The sequence below is a fragment of the Oryzias latipes genome, chromosome 4, assembly GCF_002234675.1.
Source record: "Oryzias latipes chromosome 4, ASM223467v1".
NCBI lineage: Eukaryota > Metazoa > Chordata > Actinopteri > Beloniformes > Adrianichthyidae > Oryzias > Oryzias latipes.
The window spans coordinates 5,503,527-5,527,465 of NC_019862.2; the positions used below are offsets into that span (position 1 = coordinate 5,503,527).

General features: G+C 46.5%; 1 protein-coding gene and 1 long non-coding RNA gene across 2 annotated transcripts; both read left to right on the top strand.

Annotated features, from left to right (window-relative positions):
- Positions 1-2,619: 2,619 nt before the first annotated feature.
- arhgap39 (Rho GTPase activating protein 39) lies at positions 2,620-22,756 on the top strand. Its single transcript, XM_023954042.1, has 11 exons — positions 2,620-3,694; positions 8,684-9,085; positions 15,073-16,345; positions 16,673-16,837; positions 16,933-17,118; positions 18,138-18,351; positions 19,870-19,943; positions 20,431-20,630; positions 21,456-21,547; positions 21,953-22,122; positions 22,195-22,756. Exons 1-11 carry the CDS (start codon positions 3,684-3,686, stop codon positions 22,387-22,389), a joined length of 2,982 nt encoding a protein of 993 aa, XP_023809810.1. The 5' UTR covers positions 2,620-3,683; the 3' UTR covers positions 22,390-22,756.
- Positions 22,757-22,788: 32 nt separating this feature from the next.
- On the top strand, positions 22,789-23,803 carry LOC105353883. The gene is made up of 2 exons (XR_908596.2): positions 22,789-23,253; positions 23,352-23,803. It is a non-coding gene; the product is annotated as an uncharacterized LOC105353883 (long non-coding RNA).
- Positions 23,804-23,939: the final 136 nt, after the last annotated feature.

Below are 23,939 nucleotides of genomic sequence, written 5' to 3' on the forward strand. Positions count from 1 at the left end.
AAGAACTGAACTAACTCTTTTTATGGCTTCGTTACCCAGGTTATTACTGCAACTGTTTAAATCAAACTCAAACTGTCTTTGCTAAAAAAAAAAAAAGATTATGTCCAATCCATGACTTTGTGTGGCTCAGATGTTATGAACATAACTGGATAGATGGTCAATAACTGCAGTGAGTGTTTGAAGTCTATTAAAATGGAATGCATCTCAGTTTTGGCAGCTGAATAATTTTCTGATACAACACGTGTTTTCAACTCAGAGGGGAGAAAATTATTTTAAAATCCCAACACGTGGACCTGTGTGAAGGTCATGGTGTTTACATTTGTCATTGTACATCTTAAATAATCGACACCCACTTGCCTGTCACCTTCATGCTCCAGTTTAGTGACGGACTGAGATTACGTCATTCACAGTAGCAAAGGTGGATGCCAAAGCCAACAGTTTCATACTGAGTGGCTTGGCTTACCTCGAAGTCTTTCCAGCACAGGCCTATTTGGGAAAAACACGCTCCAGCTGCCACTGAAGTCCATCAGCCTAGGCTATAGACAGGAGAAGGCGAGGCTTGAGCTGAGAGACTCAACCGACCCTTTCGTAAGATACACCAAGGCACCTGTCTGAACTGGACGCAAATGGAAGTCAGAAGAGGCTGTTAGCCAGGCCATCAGCTAGCTTAAGCGCAACGAAGTTGTGGGAAGGACGCAGTCAGGAAGAGTCGGCTTAGGCTGGGGAACAGGCCCCAAGTTCTGGTCCAAAGCCACAATAAGGGAGAGGAAAGAGCTGGTGATTGAAGAGGTGAGCAGGAGCGAGGAAAAGCAATACAAGATCAAAGCACTCAGCCAGCCACAACAAGGCCGATGGACAACATTGTAAGGCGTAGTCAATAGGACCATCAGGTTGTCCGAACATAAGGGAAGATGCCTCAAGCAAGGCTGAGCTTCCTCATGCGGGCCATCTATGACACCCTACCCAGCCCCAGCAATCTGACCCAGGGGTTTGGCTCGGAGGAAAACTGCATCTCTGTAACACTGCAAACCCTATGTGACATCCTGTCCAGCTGCAAGGTAGCTCTGGCCCAGGGTAGGTACAGATGGCAGCATGACCAGGTCTTGAGGAAACTGGCTAAGGATCTTGAAGTACGGAGGATGGAGGCAGACAAAGATCATCCCACAAAGACACCTACCGACATTGATTCACTTTGTTGGAGAAGGGCTGGAGCACAGAACATCATGCAGAGAGGGACACCGTCAGTACTAACACCAGGATGGGACTGGAATTCAAGCTCCCACCAGAGATAACTACCACCTCTCTGTGACCAGATATCATCCTGTGGTCCTTTGCAGCCAAAGCAATAATCCTGGCAGAGCTAACAATCCCTTGGGAGGGAGGAATGGAGGCTGCGTACGAAAGGAAGAAGGACAAATACACTAAGCTGGTAGCTGAGTGTTGAGATGCTGGGTGGTAAACCATCATCTGAGCGGTTGAGGTTGGCTGCAGGGGCTTTGTTGGAACATCCACCCAGCTCCTACTTAGAAAGATGGGAGTGACCGGGTCAAAGTTGGAGAAGGCAGCCAAGGCGGAAGAGGCTGAAAAAGCTAGTTTCTGGTTATGGTTACGGAGGAAGGACAGTTCGTGGGGAAAACATGGGTCCTAGGGGCAGCTGCAGGGGGCGGCAGGGAGACGCCTCTGCTGCTGCTCCACCACCGTGAGATGATCCGGGATTAATGGAGCGAACTGTCCTTTCTCCTCAACGGTGGCTCCCAGCTGATGACCCTGCAGCTGCCGTACTGGCACCGCCGGAGGTGCGTCAGACAGAAACGGCATGCAGGTATCTTTTACCTGTGCTTTTACCTACCAAATAAAACAACAGTGATACAATGTATAGTTAACAATTTCCTAGACATGGTCACAAATGGCAGGTCTTCAGCCTTTGCCCAAAAATGCATTTTCCCTACAAATTTTTCATTCTGCAGATTTGTTCCACATTCTAGAGCTGATCGGAAAGGAGAATTCTGATCTGCAGGCTGGACCCTAGGTGGCACAAATGAACAGCGCACCATAAAAGATAGAAGTACTCTTGATCCACTCACAGCATCTGATGTAAATCTAAGCGAATGTATGAAGATGCTGCTGCTTGGAGCCCTTTCAACTCACTCTTATTTTGAAAAATGTGTTTCAGACAGACACATGGTATGCGTTGAAACTTAATTGTGTGTGGATTCTTCTATATGAGTCTTATATTTACATTCATCTGTACAATAACAATGATGTCTGATGTCTTTCAGTCATATTAATCTAAGAGCTGCAGTGTTTAGAACAAAGACATTTTAACACTGGACAGGTAATTCCTGATGTCATCTATTGGATTCTGCACAGCAAATGTCAAGCGGAAGTGGAATGGATGCCAAAGGTTCTTCCAACAAAACCAAAGATTATGCAAAATAAAGCTAAGTTGGAAGCCCTGTTGGGTTTACTCATCTAGCAACCACTAATAATAATAATAATAATAATAATAATAATAACAATACAAAAATCCTAGTAATCCACAAATTTGAGCTCTGATAACATCAACATGGTATATTTAAGAATGTTTTTGCCTATCCCTTCAAGGGTTGCTACAGTGAATTAGTTTTAACTGATTCACACAGGCGGTTTGGCAGAAGATTTTTACTTGCCTTTCCTGACACGACCATGTATTTTCAAGGCACAGTGAGACCCAGATAAACTGGAGTGTGATGGGTCTTGACTCACTGGATTTTTTTGTTTTTGCTCATTACCTGGCAGTCCTACACCCAGCCGCTGGGATCTTAAAAATAATATAAAAGGTTATTGAAACAGGATTGTACAGACATTTATTTTTGGTGCAAAATCCTAATTTTGACATTGAAAGTAGGAATTTGCCTTTCTACCTCCTGTTGTCTTAAGGCACTGTAACATTTAGTTTGCATCAAACTGAAGGTCCAGGCTTGGTTGGAATTAGAAAGCATATATTTCAAAAGTATTTGATTATAAAACTCAAGATTTGCAATTATATGACCTTAAAAAAGCTTCCACATTAAGTTGCAATAGCAATTGGTAGCATATGGATGAAGTGATCACTTTTTTCCAAGTTTGCCTTTTGCTGTTTGTGAGTAGCAGCATCTGTAAAGTCTGGAAAAACAGGGAAACAATTGAATAATCAAACCAATCAGCTTCAAACATTTTTGTCTTATCAAAATTAGGAGTCAGGTCATAATATTTCACTTCACTTTTGGATTGTTACATTTTAACATTATGAATGAGAACTTTTTGAACATCTGTCACATACCTTTACAGAAAAGAGTATGGCAATGTTAAATCCCAGGTCCTCTGTCGGAACGTCTACGGATCAGCCCCACCCAACTGCTTTCCTACGCTTTCTTCACGTTAAACATAGTTTCTGTCTCGGTTCCCCTTATTTTGTTTTATTTTATTATTTTTTCAAGGTTAATTTGACAGGTATATCGGACCTCACATGTAGGCGCGGTTCTTCCGCGTTAACAGGTGAGGCTGCAGTGCAACGGCTCTTATTGTGAAGGAGCACCGGATGCAGTGCGCTCGCGGCCGCGAATTTGTCGCGTGTCTGGCAGAGACTGCGGGTGCAGCGGTTCGGTCCACATGCTGGACGGTTCCAGACAGATCCGGAGCGGACTATAGAAGCCGCGCGGAACATGGCTGAGAGGTAAGTCCAACCGGAACCGGCCGAGTCCACCAGCGGAGAGGCGCGTGCCCTGCACAAGCCCCATCGCTGCGCTCGCGCTTCAGCTAGCTCCTCTGTCCACTAATTGTCGCGCGGCGAAAAAATTTTGCCCTCAGGATGCGAGCCATCGTTGTCCTCGGGGCTGCTGCACGTGAAGGTTTTTCGGTTCTCTGCGGCCGCGCGTGCGAGGTGGTGATGATGATGATGATGATGATGATGATGATGATGATGATGATGGTGGTAGTGATGATGATGCTGCTGCTGCCTCTGCTGATGCACCTGTCGACTCGGTCTGCGGGGATGACGGCCTCTGCTCTCACGTCACGCCGTCAGCAGATCGACGCCCTCGTCTTGGTTCGGTCCAGTAGCACCTCCAGCAAAACCGCAGAACCGCTCGAGCTGACATTGCACACGAAGCTAGCCGCGCGTGCCCGTTAAGAGGAACAGAAGCCTGATACATCCACACAACGAGACGCGGTTCGGCGCAGAAATGTGCGGGTCCTGATGATGATGATGATGATGATGATGATGATGATCGGGATCTTGGGCTGCATCACTCGGATGCTGAGTTCAGGGACGATCTCTGGATCAGAAAAATACATCTATTCCGGAAGATTCCGGATCGTTGGTCCAACTGTCCTTAAGTTCTGCCGGTTCTGTCCGCTCCTGACCTGTCTGTGTGCCGAACAGTCGTGATGTGTTCATGTGTAGCAGGGAAGTTTGGTTGTGCTAAAATGGTTTAAAAACTAGGTAATTGATCAATCTTAGCAGGACACCCTGCAGGTAAGACCTGTGCAGGTGAGTCCTGAGCTGGTGAGGTGGACTCTTGTCATTTGGGACCGAACCAAAGTTGAAGCTGGGGGGTTTTACCTGAAGAAGGTGTGCCCCTGTCATACTCCCCCAGAAACTGTCAGATAGATGTGGTTGAAGAGGTGCTGCAGGAAAGCAATGAGGATAAAGCAGGAGGTGTGTTCTGGATTCCATCTTTCTGCAGTTCCAGCAGGAAGTGTCATGTGGATCTGAGGGACGTTTCTGAAGCAAATGCTGAACGTCCTGAAGATGTCAGACTCCGGACACATGCATAACGGGCTGGAAGTGCTTTTAATGTGCGGGGAGCTCATGTTTCGTCCTCTTCATCTTCTGCAATATTTATTGTGATGAGGATTTTAATGAGTTCGCTCTTCATCCTCTTCATCGCTCAAGTTTGCTGCTCAGCTTCTCTGAGACTCATAGGAAACAAGGAACAGAGGTTCTTGTTTTGCTTTCCGTCCCCATGAAGATCCAGCATGTTTGATCTTTGAAGAGGCTCAAAGCTGGTTCCTCAGCGTGTGTGTGTGTGTGTGTGTGTGTGGGGGGGGGTCTGGGTCACGTGACCAGATGGAAATCAGGGCTGCGTCTTTATTCAAATGTGTGGCTCACACGATTGCAGAAACTAAAGTATGGAGTGCACCCTGATCTTTGGATCATCTTGGAACATGGTTCTGCTCTGAGCTCCCTCTGCAGCGGATGGGAGGACAGTACTCTGACTACAGGGAAGCTCACTCTTCAGGTTCGGAACCTGAAGAGTAGCAGTTGTAATGCTCCTTCTTTATCCATGCGACAGCGGATCCTCCTCGTCCTGCATCCTCACCCAGGTTTGTGCTAATGCGGTGACCTAACCTGGGCAGAATACACCTGTGACAGGGGGGTTTCCATGGCAACAAGCCTGAAGGAGAACACAAAGACGAGTTGGCAGAGCGGAGACGCAAAATGGGTCTGATCAGGATGAAATAGAAAATCTAACAAAATGAATGAAAGCAGTCCATGATCCTCGCCCACCCCCGAGCAAACAGAGGAGAGGCCTGCAATGATGAAGAGGAGGAGTCGCGGCTCAAACCATCAGCTTCATCGAAAAGGAAAGTTTGAGGTCAAACACTGAAGAAAAAATTATCTTCCACGTTCATCAGAAATCTGGGTTCAAGATTTTGGATTATGTGAAGGATTTTTAGAGAAGATCCGGAGAAGTCGGATCATCAGGACTTACAGCAGAGCAAACATGGAGTAACAAATGCATGTTGGGTAGTTTGTGTTCCTGATTTGCTTCATCTGTGAGGTCTTCATCAAAAAACAAAATTTTTGAAACAAAATACCTGTTTTTATGGCCAACATCAGTTTTTCCACCTCCACCAGCATTTTCACACGTGCAGGAAATAGTAACCATGGTAACCATAGAAACACGTAGGGGTTTCATCCTAAGAGGGACTGATGCTGAACTGTGCATCCGTTAAGAGAACAAATCCAGAGGATCCGAGTTATCAGAAGAGTTCTGCCGCCCCCCACCCCCTACCCTCACTTGTAACCAGGCTGAGTGCACGTGATCGCTATTGAGCCGCCTGCAGCCGACAGCAGTCGATCAGAAACATTCGATTTGATGTTGAAAAAGTCACGGATCTGCGGGGATGGAGATGACCTGATCTGCTCACAGCAGACCTCCAGGCCTCCTGGGGGTCGGAGTTTGAAACTCCATGCCCCGCCCAGCACCACAAACTTCCCCCAGCAGCTTCTTTCTCAGCTGAGAAAGTCCTGAGCTTCAGACTAATATCTGGGTCGATTCAAGAGCAGCAGGCTGTTGTCTAACCCCCCCCCCACCACCACCACCATGGAGGAAGAGTTCATCCAAACCCAGAGTTCAGGTTAGTGAGCAGGAAGAGGCTAAGTTAACGAGTTTAACGACTTCCTGTTCATCTCTTTCACCTCACACACATATTCATTCATTTAGAAAGACACGCACACAGACACTGACAGTGCACTGACACACACAAAAGACGAGCACACACGTGCACACACGCACAGATGACGCAGTGTTATCTTGAATACAGCGGATAGGAGGGAAGGAGGACAAGGGCAGAGGAGATAAAACTCTGTGAGAGAGGAGAAGTCTCTTCCATCACAAAACTGTTGTGCACACCTTTAAGAAATGCTTACACCTTTCGTCTGAGAATCAGAGTGTGCACGTATCCCGTGCACGAGTGTGATGCTCCATCAGGGCCATGATTCGCGTCAACTCTCTGGTTCTGGAGCTAACGGCCCTGAAAAAAGTATTTGGAGCTGAAGTGCAGCAGCTGTCTGTGCAGCACTGAGCGGAGTGGGGGCAGTGATCCACAGGAAAACTCCCACGCCTCTGTCTGGGTGTAGGAGTTTTGAGGAGGCAAAGATCCGGATCGCTCCTGCTTACCTGGATGCAAATTTGCAGGTTAGGTGAGGTTTCTCCTCCTGTAGGCGGTGACCTTGAAGTGACTGTGATTTGGGGGGAGGGGTGGTGGACTGGTTTTGGTTGGGGGGGACTCAAACTGGGTCATCTGGAACAGAAACACATGAACCAATTATGGCCAATTAATCCTGCTATCCTCCCTTGGCTTGGCCCTCCTGTTCTGCTTCTTGTGACGAGCATTCACCCTGACAGCCGCGGCGCCACGTCTTTCTCTGCCCACACACATGGCGGTGCCGCTACCAGGCTTCGGGTCAGCACCCCGCTCACTCATAGAGCTGAAGGAGTTGTGGGACCTGAAGGCAGTGTGCTGAGCTGACCTCATGATCTAACAAACATACAAACTCGCAGAGGTCCACAGCCATCAACTGAAGTGATGGGACTGTTTTATGGTTGGTGCTGGCTCTGCCGCTCTTCATCTGTCAGGACTTCAGAGGAAGAGAAGAACTTAATCTGTCTGACATCACCTCCATCCTCTGTGAGAAATATTTGTCAGAATTCCCATGGATTCTGACAGATGGAACATTAACACGTTCCTCCTTTTTAAAGGTCATTTTTCTTTATTCCAAGTTTTTCTAGTAATAAACTGATCAATCAGATGCCTCAATAATGGTAGGTGGTCTAGCGCTTGAAACGTTTCCATCGACAGATGTTGGCTATGTCCGAATTCCCACCTTAACCCTTAACTACAAAAAACTAGATAGTGTGGGACTATGTAGTGCCCTGAATTTTAAAAGCAATTCGGACTCCATGCTCACTACTTTTTTTTTTCAAATGGTGGAGATGACTTCATCAATTTCACAAAGTTAAAATCTAGCTGATATGAGCGTTTTGCGATGATTATTTAGGAGTCCTCTGTCTACTAAAGATAAAAACGTTAATGATTTGTAAAAAAAACCCATCTAAATAAATTTGTTTGGCATAATTGTTCCGACGCAATGCATTGTGGTCTATATTCGCCAATTTAGTGAGCATTGATGCACACTGGTTTTTTGCAGAGACTTCTGGGAAATTTCTAGGGCACTCAATTTTTGAATTGTAGATTCGGACGGCACTAAACAATGGCGAACACACTATATAGTGGACTATGTAGCGAGTAGTAAAGGAATTCGGATACAACCGTTGTGTGGCATACTCTGAAGTGGTAGGGGTGTGGCCATCCAACAAGCTCACTCCTGATTGGAGAGAGTTGTTGTCATAAAAAAAATGATGACTCAAACCAATTCAGACCAATCGCTGCTTACTGAAATCGTCTGACGGCATCGGTAAGCAAAAATAATTGGCAACTGAATGGACTTCATTTGGTTAGAGCTGGAGGATATTTTCTATGGATGACGTCACCCTCACTCAGTCCAGGTCTCTTATACAGTCAGTGAATGACATTTACAAAGATTACACCACAAAATGTTGCCATACTTTGAATTGTTGACAGCGATTTAAGTTTTTAATTTGAATTTCTACCATTATTCTGCACCTTTTCAGCTGTTCTTCTCCTGTTTGGTAAATAAACTAATTTAGCTTTAAATTGAGCATCGTTTGCAGTATTTTATCATCAATAAACCATTTTCCGCTGTTTTAGAAATTATTCTGTAAAAGTCAAAAGATTGTATTTCAATTTTATTTCAGTTTTGTTCGTGCATCATTTCTCTTATTTTGAAGCATCCTTTGTGGTGTTTCTACATCTCTTCTCACCCCCACCTCTCTGATGCTATTTGTTTCTGCAGGCTGGAGTGGGTGGAGATCATCGAGCCGCGCACACGGGAGCGCATGTACGCCAACCTGCTGACGGGGGAGTGCGTGTGGGACCCCCCTCAGGGAGTGTGCATCAAGCGGACCGGTGAAAACCAGTGGTGGGAACTGTTTGACCCCAACACCTCCCGCTTCTACTACTACAACGCCTCGAGCCAGCGGACGGTGTGGCACCGCCCCCAGGGCTGCGACATCATCCCGCTGGCTAAGCTGCAGACTCTAAAGCAGCACACGGATGGTGGCAACCCCCGCCCCCCAGGAGGGGGCAAGGCGTCTGCGGACAACAGCCCAGGACGGAACAGCCGGGAGGGAAGCACCTCCTCTTCTGTAGACCAAGATGCCTCTGAGAAGCAGGCCAGCAGGGAGGAGGCAGACAGGTGAGTTTACCTGCTAAACACCTGAGATAAAGCTCCAGTCACATCAGCTGTTGCACTCCTGGGTTTTTCTCCTGCAACCTCCCCTTAAAGACTCACTCCGAGGTTTTCAACATGTTCTTGTGGCATTTTTTTCATGATGGAGGACATATATTTAAAGAAAGTTATGCTTAAAATAGCATTTTCTGATTCACAAATCCTTGTGCATCAGGAGCAGATGAAAAAATGCTGTTTGAAAAAGCTTGTAGGTATTACGTGCAAATTACAATTGGTAGACCACAAATTTCCTGCTCTGCTCTACTCTGATGCATCCACTGTCAGATAAAAAGATCTGTGTACGTCTTTGTTTTCCTCATCTGAGCTGAGATCTGGATCAGAACTGTACGGCTGGATAACTCCAATACTGCTCCGCTAATCTTAGGTAGGGGTTGCGAGGGGCTGTAAGCTAGTGGGAGAGCGTGTAAACAGATAGATCACGGGAAGTAGGGGCGGGCTTACTCCACGGCAACAGTACCGCCCACAAACTCAGGTGAATTTTTAATGAGCTACTGCTGCTTTGTTCTAGAAATCAACAATTTTTTATTTTTATTTTGGTATCAAAACAGCATAATCATAATCAAACGACCTTTGGGAACGCTTTTACACCGGATAAAAAGATGATCTGAGTGGGAATTTAAGCGAACAACGGAGGTTGAAGCAAATAGTCTTTTTCTTCTGGCTCCTTATGCTGAAAACTGTCTTCTTCCTGATGTCCTAAAAGTGTTCCCAGACTGATGAAATGTTTCCCAGTTTTTGCTGCAACAGTGCTCAGTTTGGAGAAGCAGTTATGGAACCATCAGAGCGGTGAGGGGGCAGAGCTGCAGACACCAGAGGACACATTAGAGTTCATCTTACTGAATGAGGAAGTGGAGGAGCATCAGGGAGAGCCGAGAAGTTCCAACAGCGAGGATCAAGAACGGATAGAAAAATACTCTTTATTTTCTCATATCTTAACCATAACTGTAACCACTAAACTATGATCTGACCCTCACAAACTGCCTTATGCAGAGTAAACCAGAATGCTGTTCTCACATACAAACATTCACGACGTTGTCAGTAAGAAATATTCTAGCATCCATTTGAAAAACAGGAGGACTAATTGATTTAATACTAACTCCACAGCCAGCTCCTCTCTTGTTCTCCGTCCCTCTTGACCCCCCTCCTGTCTGCACAGCATAAAAGAGGTGCTGAAGGTTTCTTATTGGTGGACTATGGCCTACACCCCTCCCCTTAAAACATCTATTCAACAGGACTGAGAACCAGAACAAACATCGTCTTTCAATGAGCTCAGAGGAGAAGTGATGAACCCACATCCAGATAGGAGAGTCCAGCCAAGTTCTGAGGGGTCCTTGGGTTTGTGGCCCCACTCTCACTCAGAACGGGTGGAGAGGGTGGGGATGTGTATATATTTTTATAGCACCTGTGAGGGGGTTCGCTCTCACCTGCAGTTAGCAGGACGTCTCAGTCCTGCTGGACACTTGACAGAAACACATGATAAGACCAGGTGCCATTGTGACTCTAAGGGGCGGAGTCACAGAACTTACAATAAGCTGCGCAGATCGACTGGTTAGTTTTTTGCTCCGATGTCACCTCAGTCATCATAAAATTATCGCGAGAAAGGGGCGGTTGCAAGGCTCTTACCTAGGCGAGAGCAGCTTGAAATGTAATACTGCGCTGACTGAGCTGCCTGGATGAGGATAAAACAATGCATTGTGGGAAACGGTGTCCTTTTGTCCAGTTCCTGTAGTTCAAGTGATGCTGAACAGAAACGGCTGGAGCTATATGAAGGAAATGTGTGTAACTCTTTCTGCAAACAGTGAATCACTGATGAAAGAATGAAAATGGTTCCTTTCCATATAAATGGTTGTGGTAATTGAAATCAACATCAGGCAGATTACTTTATTATTAGAAATTATTTTAATTAAAACATTTCATTGTTTTTTTTCTACTGATAATCATTTTGCTTTTTAATGCTAAACATCAGACAGACATTTGTGCAACTAAAGGAACTTATAAGTACAGCATCACAAATCCTCTGTGGTTCTGTGTTTTACTGTTGCCTTTAGAAGTTACCTGTTTATTTCTCAGAGACAGTTAACATTAAAAGCAATGAGCCAGAATCTCCTGCAACCTCCCCTTAAAGACTCACTCCGAGGTTTTCAACATGTTCTTGTGGCATTTTTTTCATGATGGAGGACATATATTTAAAGAAAGTTATGCTTAAAATAGCATTTTCTGATTCACAAATCCTTGTGCATCAGGAGCAGATGAAAAAATGCTGTTTGAAAAAGCTTGTAGGTATTACGTGCAAATTACAATTGGTAGACCACAAATTTCCTGCTCTGCTCTACTCTGATGCATCCACTGTCAGATAAAAAGATCTGTGTACGTCTTTGTTTTCCTCATCTGAGCTGGGATCTGGATCAGAACTGTACGGCTGGATAACTCCAATACTGCTCCGCTAATCTTAGGTAGGGGTTGCGAGGGGCTGTAAGCTAGTGGGAGAGCGTGTATTTGAATTGATCCAAGCTTATTGGATTAGTGATAGATCCATAAAAGTAGGCATCAATCTTTTATACCTTTCCTTTTCCTGTGACCTAAAGTTGCTCTTGTGAGGTTTGGCGAGATAACTATGGCGTTTCATCTCTGCCATAGAGTGGAAGAGCGTAAAGACAACTGAGCGGGCGTATTCAGGAACCGAGTGAGGAACCTTACAACCGCGCAGGCGCAATTCTAACCGAGCAACCCCGCATTTTTTTTTTTTGAACAGTATTTTATTATATTTTTACATAACAAAACAATGAACAAGTCAGCACAGGGTAAACTCAGTCAGTTACACAAGTTGTAGTAATGAGAAAGATAGGGAGTACACATGGACATTACTTAATACTATATGTTTTATCTGATCAAAACTGCTTCACCTCTCCTCACCAGTTTCTTCAGAAGACAAAGGAGGAGCATCCCTTTTGTAGTAGACCAATAAGGTCATCAGGAAGATAGTTAAGAAGTGGTTGCCAGATCCGATAAAAATCATCATCATTCCCCCTTAAGATGCTCCATTGGAAAAATCTGAAACATTTCTTTGTACCATTGGGTAACTGTGGGAGGCTTCTCCCTGATCCACTGCAAAAGAACACATCGTCTCGCCAGGAGCAGGAGTTTTTTCAACAATATCAACTCTGCAGCAGTTACAGGAAGTTTCTTTGAAGATATATTCAAAAGGAAAAGGGCTGGATCTAGTTTTATTGTTTTGAGTAGTATTGAGGTGAGTTCTTTTGCAACGTTTCTCCAGAATTTGGATATTAATGGACATAGCCAAAAACAATGATAGTAGGTTCCTGTCTGTTTTTTACATTTGATGCATATTTTGGGGACCGGGGGGTTGATTTTATGTTAAAAGTAAGGGGTGCATTGTAATCTGTGTAATATTCTGTACTGGTTTTCTCTCAGCCTGTTGCACAACGATAATTTATTTACAGATTCAAAGGCCTTGTACCACCTTCCGTCATCTAAGTCAATCCCAAGATCGTTTTCCCACAGCCCTTTAGATCTAGAGTCTTCAAAGTTATCGCATAAAATAACTTTTCTATAAAAGAGGGAGATGAACTTCTTGTTAATAGCTGAGGAAGTAAGGTTCAACAAGAAGCTTTCTATTGGATTTTTGATAGGTTGATTTAGTGGGAGAGAGCATAACGATTCCGCAAAATGCCTGGCTTGAAGAAAACCAAAAAATTGGTAGCGTGGGATCCCGTATTTGATTTGAATTTGTGAGAACGAGGCGATGTTTCCTCCATCAAATAAATCACCCACAAATTTTAACCCTTTTGAGTGCCAATCATTGAAGATGCTTACCCCCCAGCCAGGGGGGAATGCTTTTTTATGTTTCAAAGGCCGTAATGCCAGTGAGGAGCCTTGTTGGCTGGCCTGCTTGGTGATGTCTCGCCAGATTTTGAGTGTGTTTTTAAGGATGAGATTGTTTGCAACCTCTCCTGGGAGCTCATTTAGATTTATTGAAAGCAAACTTAATAGAGAGTGGGGGGCACAGCTCCAAGCATCCACATGAGGTTCTTCCGGGTTGAGGAAATGTTTGAGCCAGCCATACACTATTCTGGCATGACAGGCCCAGTTGTAGTATAAGAAGTTGGGGAGTACTTGGCCTCCCTTGTTTACCGGCAACTGTAGAGTCCTCATTTTTAATCGTGGTCTTTTACCATGCCATACAAACCGGGATATAGATCTTTGGATATTTAATATAGCCAATCTGTTAATCCTAAGTGGTAGCATTTGCATCGGGTATAGGAGTCTGGGAAGAGCGTTCATTTTAATTAAGCTGATCCTACCCATGCATGACAAAGGAAGATTGAACCATCTATTTAAGTCATTTTTGACTGATTTTACAGTAGTTGTAAAATTTAGTTTATACAGATCCTTAATTGAAGTCGATACTCTAATCCCCAGGTAAATAAAACCGGAGAGTGACCATTTGAATGGGAAGTCAACTAGTGTGGTGTGGTCTCCAAAGTTGCCTAGAGGCAGCGCTTCCGACTTCTCAAAATTTATTTTATAGCCAGATATCTCACCAAATTGATTAATAATTGAGATTAGGTTAGGTATGTAATCCTCCGGGTTCGTAATAAACAAAAGGACGTCATCAGCATAGAGTGAGATTTTATGCTCAGTGTTTCTAAGGTGACACCAGACAGATTTTTGTGATGTCTGATGGTTTCTGCCAGTGGCTCCAATGCAAGGGCGAATAGTAACGGAGATAGGGGACATCCCTGGCGAGTACCTCTAGATAGGGGAATGATATCAGATGTTGACCCGTTAACGCGAATGCTGGCAGTTGGAGATCTATATAAAAGATGAATCCAATGTATAAAATCTGGACCCAGTCCAAACTTGTCTAGCGTATCAAATAGATACTCCACTCAACACGGTCGAATGCTTTTTCAGCGTCTAACGATAGTATCAGGGCTCTAGTTCTGGAATATTGGGAAAAGTGGATAATATTAAGTAACCTGCGAACATTAGAGTGAGAATATCTATTCTTAATAAAGCCAGTCTGATGCGGATTTATTAGAGTAGGCAGTACTAACTCCAGCCTTCTGGCGAGTAGTTTTGCAAGTATTTTAATGTCAGTACCAAGTAAACTGATTGGTCTGTAAGAAGCACAATTATCTGCAGGTTTGTCTTTTTTCATAATTAAAGAGATGTGGGCCAGATTCAAGATAGGTGGAAGACATCCCCTCATACCCGATTCGGCAAACATCTTCGTTAGAGGTCCTACAACCAATTTAGCCATTTTTTTATAATATTCAGGACCGAATCCATCGGGGCCTGGAGCTTTTCCATTGGGCAGGGAATTGATGGTCTCCATGACCTCATTCTCTGTAATTGGTCTACCCAGATTACGACACTTTTCCTCTGACAGAGAGGGAGGGACAACTCCATTCAGGAAATGCTTCCTTTTAGTTGATGTCACATGAACGTCACAGTGAGCTGTGGAGGGAGCATGTTTTTTCTACAAGAGAAGCTTTTTTGTGCTGTAAGTTTTTTCTCATGTGAAAGTCACTGCATTTGTTACCGTTTTAATCCACGTTACAGCCGCCGTTTCTATTCAAGCCTCTACAAGAAAGAACCGCCTCGCTGCCTCGCCGGATTTGACATGCGAATTTCGGCTAATCAGTTAAAACAGAAAGGTTACCACCCCCAAGTGACAAAAACGCCCCCTTAACACTGCAGGCACACCCAGCCTGAGCACGCAAAGGGGAAGTGAGCGTGCAGGATCACCGCTCAGTTAGGATAGAACCAGTTCATCGATGGATCACAGGAGACACAGATGGTTGGGATACAACCTGAACTGAGCCTCTCAGCTTAAACATGTCTTCAGTTTGTTAAAAAGCATTCTTCTCATCATGCATGAGGTCATTTGTCTGGTTTTGGTCTCTTAGGACATCTCCCTTTAGGTGGAACACTGGGACGAAGGAGCGCATGCTGATCAAAGTGACGGACAGAGAGCCCAGCTTCCTGGCTCATCAGGGAAATGGTTACTCTCCTTGTGAATCCCCAACCCCAGGGGTCCCATTCGGAGGGGGCACCGCCTCACGGACACGTCGTTCCTCAGGAGGGGTCCAGTCCTCAGACCCTGAGGGCTCGCCTGTTCTTTATGCCGACCGCCGTCAGTCGCCATTTTTGAAGCGAGCGGAGATGGCCTGCACCTCCTCTCACCGACATCCCTCAACTGACTCCCAGCCGCCTTCGCCCCGCTACGCCTTTGAGCCTCCACTGTACGAAGAGCCCCCCTCTGAGTACCAGCCCCCTCCCATCTATGAAGAGCCTCCCACGGACATGCACCTTCCCGACTCTGGCTCCTTTTACTGCTCTGGAAAGTCACCCGCACGCAAGTCCTCTGCCCCCCTATACCATTCCCCTAAACAGAACCAGTCCCCTTACGGGCAGCTGGTTCTGACCCGGCAGAAGTGTCCAGAGAAGACTCAGAGTCTGGAGTACAGTCCTGTAGGGAAGGAGTATGTGAAGCAGCTGGTATACGTGGAGCAGTCGTCCTCCAGCCCCCGCTTCAAGACCACAGACCGCTTGATGCGATATGGCACTACAGGGGGCTTTGGCGCCTCTTACGGGGGGTCCTATACACTGCAGCACAGCCAGTCTCTGATCCGAGACCCTCGTCTTCTTTTAGACTACACTGGGGAGGGAGGAGAAGGGGGCCAGAGGTTGCTGTACGAGGACTCTCTCTCCTGGACGTCAAACCAGACGCACTCTCTGTCATCAGCCGGCACCTTCTCCCCCAGCAGCAACCGCAAACGCAAAAGTCGCAAGCCGTCCCTTCCCCAAGAGCTGGGCCGCTGCGGGGAGGGGGAGCTCGCGGGCACGGCCTCAGAGGCCATGCTCACTCAGGCCAGGCTCGCCTGGGAGGCCCAGCAAGTGATGAAGCAGAGGTGCAGCTGGGACTCCGGTCACGGAGACAGCGGGAACCAAGGTGGGGGCTCCAAGGACGGCTATGAGAGCGACGGGGCGGTGCCACTGCCATTACCCGGCCCCGTGGTCAGGGCTTTCAGTGAGGATGAGGCACTGGCGCAGAGCGACGTCCATCACTGGAAACGCAGCACCTTTGACCGGCTGGGCTTTCCTCAGGCCCTGCTGGAGAAGAGCCTGTCTGTCCAGACCAGCCTGGCTTCACCTGAGCCATATCTCCATCCCTCACAGGTACCTGCACTCTCACTCATGCTGCTGCCTCACTTGTCATAGAACTGTTCACGTCAGTCCTGGTCCAGGTATATATATGACTGTGATGAGCTGTTGTTCTAAATCACTGACTTGCACCAGAACCCACACGAATCTGTAAACAGACATGAAACAGAACAGTTCTGTTTGGCAATGACTCGGTCTGTAGTAGAACCAGTATTAAGAGTCACTGACCCAAGAGTCCTGCTGAGTCTGGAGTTAAATCAGACCTGGTTTCTACTGTAGTTCTAGTGTAATGTTCATTTGCTCCACTGCAGCAACTGTCTCCTGTCTTTGTCCCCCCGCCAGTCTGAGGACCTTGGGGCCTGTGCTCAGTTTGAAGCCAGTCGCAACGCCAGGAACATGATGCCGAGCGCCAGCTGTGGCATTTTCCCAGAGTTCAGCCTGAGGAAGCCCTCCTCCGAGACGGACATCGAGAACTGGGCGTCTAAACACTTCAACAAACACACGCAGGTACGTTTCTGGATCAGAGGGATGGGTCAAAATATTGTCTACCTAACTCCTGCCCTGCACTGGTGTAACACCCCCCACCCCGCTTGCTGTCACAGGGTCTGTTCAGAAGGAAGGTTTCCATCGCCAACATGCTGGCGTGGAGCAGTGAACCTATCAAGAAGCCCATGATCGTGACGTCGGATCGCACCGTGAAGAAAGAGGCGGTGGAGATCTTCAAGCTCGTCCAGACTTTCATGGGGGACCGCCGCTCCAAGGCTGACCCCCTTGCTGTGGCGCTGGAGGTGTGTGATGGGGCCACAGTCATGGAGAAACACCCCCCTGCCCCCAGAACACTCAAACAAGCACAGCCCCCACAGAGGAGTACGGTGGTGGGAGCATCATGCTGCAGCTCTGTGCTGCTGCTTCTGCTTCATAAACTCTGTTTCAGTCCATCTATTCATATTTCAGAAACTACACAGTGACCAAGTCTGTCTTTGGCTCACCTCTGGGTCTTCAAGCATTACACTGAGCCGAAACACATCTGGAGCGGTTCAGGATGATGGTCCTGGACCGCTCCAGATCTCCACTGCTAGTGTTCATGCTGTTAAACCCCAATGTGGAAGATCTAACATGATTCATCACATAGGACATCAAAGGAACCAAGTTGCTTTGAAGATTCTGGGGATCCAAAACCTTTAGGAAACTTTGGTTTTGAAGTGTATTATAATGTTAATTCCTCACATAAAACAACCCCAGAGGGGTATTTTGATCCATTAACGCATCTTTGAGCATTCCTCTCCAACCATGTGCTCTAAGCGTCCCGACCCATGAAAATGAGCAGGTTCTCACACCGGGACGATGATAAGTAAGAAACAGCCGCTTCCAGGAAGAGTCTGCACTGCCAGCTCCGCCCCCAGAATAACACACCCACTTTCTCTGTGGAGCTAGAGGTGATCGGCAATAACGCTTCCTTTTCTATGCACAACATTCACATCCATCTTTGCAAAAAATGTGGATGTTTGTTTTCATGAGCAAACGCAGAGGGTGATGTCATTAAATGGGCGACACCAACAAGGAGTGAAAGCCGGTGCTTCAGAGATTGATTCACTTTAAAAATCGTTCTTCAGTGTGTAATATATAATATATAGTTTTCTCTGAAAGGCTTAAGAAAATCATGATATGGGCCCTTTAATGTTCTAAGGGGAGATGGTTCTGACCTTCATTGTCAGAGTTGGATCTGTAGAGCCTTCAGCCGTCCCTGCTCCTGATAATCGCGGTTCTCTTAGAGCTGCTGCTCCTTCATCAAGTCCATGTTTTCCAGGTGGTTGTCCGGGGGTGGAGCAACCAGGGTCTGCGTGATGAGCTCTACATCCAACTGTGCCGTCAGACCACGGAGAACTTCAGGTACGACAGCCTCGAGCGCGGCTGGGAGCTGATGGCCATCTGCTTGGCCTTCTTTCCACCAACACCCCGCTTCCACGCCTACCTGGAGGGCTACATCTGCAGACACATGGACCCCCTGAACGACACAAAAGGTGAGGCAGGAGCACATGGATAAAAAACCCCAACCTCAGTGGGAATCCCCCAAGTCCCCCTCTATTAACCCTTCAGGTGAAGTTTTTAGTTTGTAAATAAAAACCTCCAGAGGTGTTTTACCTCCATTGAGGTTTAACGGAAACATTTTTTTAATGAATATGTTTTACATATAACCTAACAACATGGTGGTGCAGTGGTTAGCGCTCTTGCGTCAAGAAGGCCCCTGGTTCAAGTCCCGGATGGGGGACCTGAACCAGAACACCAATGGGGGACCTTTCTGTGTGGAGTTTGCATGTTCTCCCCGTGCATCCGTGGGTTTTCTCCAGGGACTCTGGCTTCCTCCCACTGTCCAAAAACATGCTTCATAGGTCAATTGGTTAATCTAAATTGTCCCTAGGAGTGAATGTGAGTGTATCGGTGGGTGGGTGATTGTGGACACTCTACCCTGCGACAGACTGGTGACCTGTGGCCAAGGCTCCGGCAGCCCCGTGACCCCGAAAGAGAACAAATGGAAGAGGATGAATGAATTTTTTTTTCATTGTCCAAATGAGAAACTGTCATGAAGACCCAGATCCCCACAATTAGGTTTTAAGTTTTTTTGTCAGCTCATTAACATAAAAACACAATAATCTCTGCGTCCCTGCTTGACACTCAGTGTAAAGGCGGTTTAGAAAAAAAGCACTTCTCATGCACTGTGCAGCTCAAAGCGCCTTACATTTAAAAAACAAAACATACACAAATCATACAATAGAAACCCAACCCACCCTTTGATGGCAGAACAAAGCCTCATCATAGGTTTTGGTCCTCAATTTAAGGACAACTAGTAGTCCAGTACCAGTGGACATCAAGGTCTGCGAAGGCTTATACTTTAAAAGAAGATGGCCCAAGACCATTGAAGCATTTTTAAACCATTAAAAGACCTTTTAAATCAATCCTGAAATGAGTGACAGCTAATGGGACTTTAATTTTAACTCTCATGAAACCTGGTGAGGATTAGCTGATTTAGTCAGAGCAGTCCCTGAAGGCACCATCCACCATCCACTCCCAAAAATCATCAGGTTTTTCATTTCATCCATGCTCATAAGTGACATGAGGGGCGAGGGCCCCCCGCCACCACCTCCCAGAGGACTGGGGGTGGGAACAGTTATGAGGAAGCATTTACTTGACCCTTGTGCTATCTTAGATGACCCCACCCTTACATTGACCTGTTCTCCCTACCATGACAAAGGTGGATAAAGGTGGAAAGATTTCATGTAATCCATGGACACCAGTGAAGATCACAAATCATTGAAGGAAAAAGGTTCAGAGCACTGTCTAGTGGGTCTAGATGACCCAACTCCCAATGTCAAAGTGCCTAGGATAGCACAAGGGTTACAAGCTTCACTGATTCTAGTATCTATTTGACGACTTCAACCAGGTACTCTAACTGTCCAACTGGTGATTCTGATCTAATGGGCCTGACGGTCCTTCAGGTTGTCAGTGTGGTTCTGATGACCTGATCTACTTTGTTGTTTTAGGAGTGGCCATTAGCAGCTATGCCAAACACTGCTACAGGAAGCTGATGAAGGCGGCTCTGACTGGAGCCAAGAAGGTAAGCAGAACTGGTGTCAGAAAACCATTAAACCGATTATTCTTCCCTTCCAAGATTATCTGAATCCATGGATCTGTTTTTCAAAGTGGATTCAGAGTTTCTTTTATTTCTGAGTGGAAAATGTAATCCTTTCCCAAGGAAAGTTTCTTTTATAAGATAATGAGCTTAAGCTACATTTTTATGGAAGCTCAAAAATAAAATAATAAACACAGTTGTGAGCAAGTTTCTTCCAGCACATCAATCCCACTGCACCCATGAACTGGGTGCAGTGGGGGGAAAACCTCTGTGTGTAACATCTGTGGGGGTCTGCTCCATCATGCGATGGAAGGTCAAAGTGGGTCACAGATCTGAGTCACTCAGGATGGGTTTGGGTCAGAGAACTTCAGTAGGGCGGTTAGGGCTCTGCTACAGGAGAACACCTTTGAAGTTCTGACTCGTTTAAGGTTGAGGTGATTCTGCTCGGCTCATGGCTTGTGTCTCTGCTCAGGGTCTGCAGAAACCCAGTCTGGAGGAGATCAGGCATGCCAGGAACGCCATTTTCCACCCCTCCATGTTTGGCTCTTCTCTGGAAGAGGTGATGGCGTTGCAGAAAGATCGGTACCCAGACCACCAGCTGCCATGGGTGCAAACCCGGCTCTCTGAGGAGGTTCTAGGTCTCAATGGGGATCAAACAGAGGGCATCTTCAGGTGGGTGAAAGAGATTTGGAGCCGCTGGAGCAGGGGTCACCAACCCTGTGCCCGCGGGCGCCAGTGCGCCCGCGAGCACCCCTTGTGGCGCCCGCAGGGAATGCACCCAAAAAAAAAAATCTTTTTTTTTTTTTCTATTGAAGCAAATATTCAACAACCACGGCATGTCTGTCAATGACAACAATATCAATTCTGAGATAAAGGTAGACAAAGAAAACCCAAATATGTAAACAAATATAACTTAAAAAATAATCACTAAAAGTAAGGGTCTATTACAAAAGTTTAAATAGATCAAATAAATTACACAATTTCTGGACATTCTTATGATTCATGTAATGTAAAGATTTTGAGAATAGGTTGAGGTGGTTGAGTAATCCATTAATGTGAGGATTAATATTCCTGTCTGTTTTTATTTACATTTATGTTTAAAAAGTTAAAATTAAGTTAAAGTTCTAAAGGTTTAAAAGTTTAGCTTTAGTGTGTTCAATAAATATTTATCTTGTTCGGCTGCAACCTAAAGTCTGTTTTGAAATTAGGCTCCCTCTGCAACTGAGTTTGACCCCCCCCTGTAATACGAGTCTAGAAAATTCATGCATGTTTTTGTGTGTAAAATGAGCAAATAAAAATAGGGCACACAAAAGGAAGTCCTCAAATTGTGTTGTTTTTTGGGGGGGGGGGGGGGGGGGGGGGGGGGCTAGGAGGTTTTTAGTGGCGCCCTTCATACCACTTGGTGCCCATGAAATAGCCCTCGGTCTCAAAAAGGTTGGTGAACCCTGCGCTGGAGGGTGCCCAGAGTGTCTCTAACTTTTGTCCTTTGATCTACAGGGTTCCAGGAGACATAGATGAGGTCAATGCCCTTAAGCTGCAGGTGGACCAGTGGAAGATCCCCACTGGGCTGGAGGACCCCCACATTCCAGGTAAACAAATGAGGTGTGGTAAGGAGCTGCAGGCATCCCCTTCATATACAAGGCACGAGTCAGAGGGTTAGCAGGACTAGCTGCTTTTCTCTTTCCTGCTTCTTTTCGTCCTGGTTAGAACTCTTCCCCTAAAAAAGGCAGTTTGGCAGTTTTTCTTCCTGAGAGACTCAATTATGAAATAAAAGAAGGCTCTCATCGTCCGAGTCCATGGGACTGTCATAAAAGGAGGGGCCATTCATATTCTCTTGCTCATCTGGAGCTGGGTTGGAGGAGCAGTTGTCAAAGCAGAGACGCCCCAAGCCCCTCTGTTTTTACAGTTTCTTACTTTTTATTGTTTTCGGTTGCTGGTGTGCCGTGGGGTTTCTGTCAGGTGTAATGCCCTGTCTGTCCTCTGCATGTCCTCAGCATCTTTGCTCAAGCTGTGGTACCGTGAACTGGAGGAGCCGCTGATCCCACACGAGTTCTACAATGAGTGTATCCGCCACTACGACAACCCAGAGGCGGCCGTCAACGTGGTGCTGGGTTTGCCTCACATCAACAAGCTGGTGCTCTGCTACCTCATCCGCTTCCTGCAGGTAACTCGCCTGTCCTGCGACCCTTTGCTAATGGATGCCGCCTTCTACTCACCTGCGTTCTTCTTTGTCCAGGTGTTTGCACAGCCTGCCAATGTGGCCATCACCAAGATGGACGTGAATAACCTGGCCATGGTCATGGCCCCCAACTGCTTGCGCTGCCAGTCCGACGACCCCCGGGTCATCTTTGAGAACACCCGCAAGGAGATGTCCTTCATCCGGGTGCTGATCCAGCGGCTGGACACCAGTTTCATGGACGGGATCCTATAGCCCGGATCCAACTGACCCCCTGCTGGAGGGATCGAAAACTGCCTCCACCTGTTTCCTGCCAGTTTAACTTAACTGTGTTTGTCTTGTGTGGGTGTGGTCACCGTTAGTGTGGGCGTGGTCATCAGCCGTGTGCCTTTAGGAACTGACGCAGCGCACGCGCTCAGTTGATCAGCAGACCTCCTTTATCTCCACGATACGTTTTTTAAGACATTCTGCCATGTGCACTCCCGCCGTGCACGGCGCCTCATGTACAGCATCACGATTGAATGAACACAGCGCATGTTTAGTCTGAGTCACGTGTGCACCCTGTGGCCCCTAGGAGCCCCGTTGGGCTCCCACGAAGGAGTATTCATTGATGTGCACATCTGGGGGGGGGGGGGGGGGGGGGGGGGGGGGGGGGGCAGATGAAGATGTGTGTGTTGTTGTTCGAGTAAACATGTACAGACACGGGGGTGGGGGGTGAAAACTGCCTTGGTCTCCCTAAGACCTGTTTTAGTCCAAACCCACCGACTCCTCTGCTGCTGTTCCTCTTCACGAGTCAGCATGTCAGCTCTGAGCTGCTCTCTCTGAGTGAATCCAGCATGACCTTTGACCTGGAGGTGAAGATGGAGGCGGGGCTTAAGTGGTCAGCGATGTCACAGACACATTATGCATTTGAGGACCTGTGTGGAAGTTATGTGCCCAAACCTCCCTTGCATCTTCCACGGTGTCTGTGCCACTATCAGCTGAAGCCTAAACATCACGGTTGGACTCATTCCAACGCGCCTGATGAAACTCACCACTTCAAGATCAGGCCTGCCTTGATTCTGCTCGTCTTCGGTTCCTGCTCAGATGAAGAGTTCGTCTGATTCAGGCTCAGTTCATGTGAGGTTCTTAAGCTTTGTCCTTTCACCGCCTGTTCTGCCGCAGTTGAAAACCAACCACTCATGACTTTGTGTTTCAAATCTTCCCTGCCTTTTCAGATCAATGAAACATGACTGCCTCTCACCTGATGATAGCTGGGATAGGCTCTGCCCCTACAGGTGATCGAGGAAACTGCAGAAAATTATTCCAAGGTGCTTTTTCTTAGGAAGCTGTTCACCACCCAGAACCAACCTTGCCGTTGACCCATCTCGAATCAGGACTGGAACCGTCCTGCTGCAGCGTCACTCTGGACCCAGAAAAAACATGATGCTACCTCTGCCATGCTTCAGAGTAAATGACCTTCATGGGGAACCAGAACTTCACCTGTTTCCGGAATATCTTTAGATCTGTAAAGTAATGGCTCTGTTAGAAACCTAATTATTAGTGAGTGTTCTCTTTGTGCACAACTCCCACCTGAATATTCTACACAAATGCCACAAGAAAATGTTTTTATTGGCATTTTTTAAGACATTAAAAAATCTCAAACGTCCAACACAGTTGGGAAAATAGAGGTCCAGGAAGAACACTTTTATGAGTGACCAGGCGTGGAAATTTTCATTTCCTCTCAGGTGTGCTGAGCTCCTTACAGAACTCTGTTTAATGTTAATCATTACTGTCGTTTTTGAATATTTCACAATAACAGAGGC

Coding starts and splice junctions, on each gene's coding strand:
- arhgap39 (XM_023954042.1), top strand. Junction 20,631..21,455: donor CAAACAGAGGGCATCTTCAG/GTGGGTGAAAGA, acceptor TTTGATCTACAG/GGTTCCAGGAGACATAGATG. Junction 22,123..22,194: donor ACCTCATCCGCTTCCTGCAG/GTAACTCGCCTG, acceptor TTCTTTGTCCAG/GTGTTTGCACAGCCTGCCAA.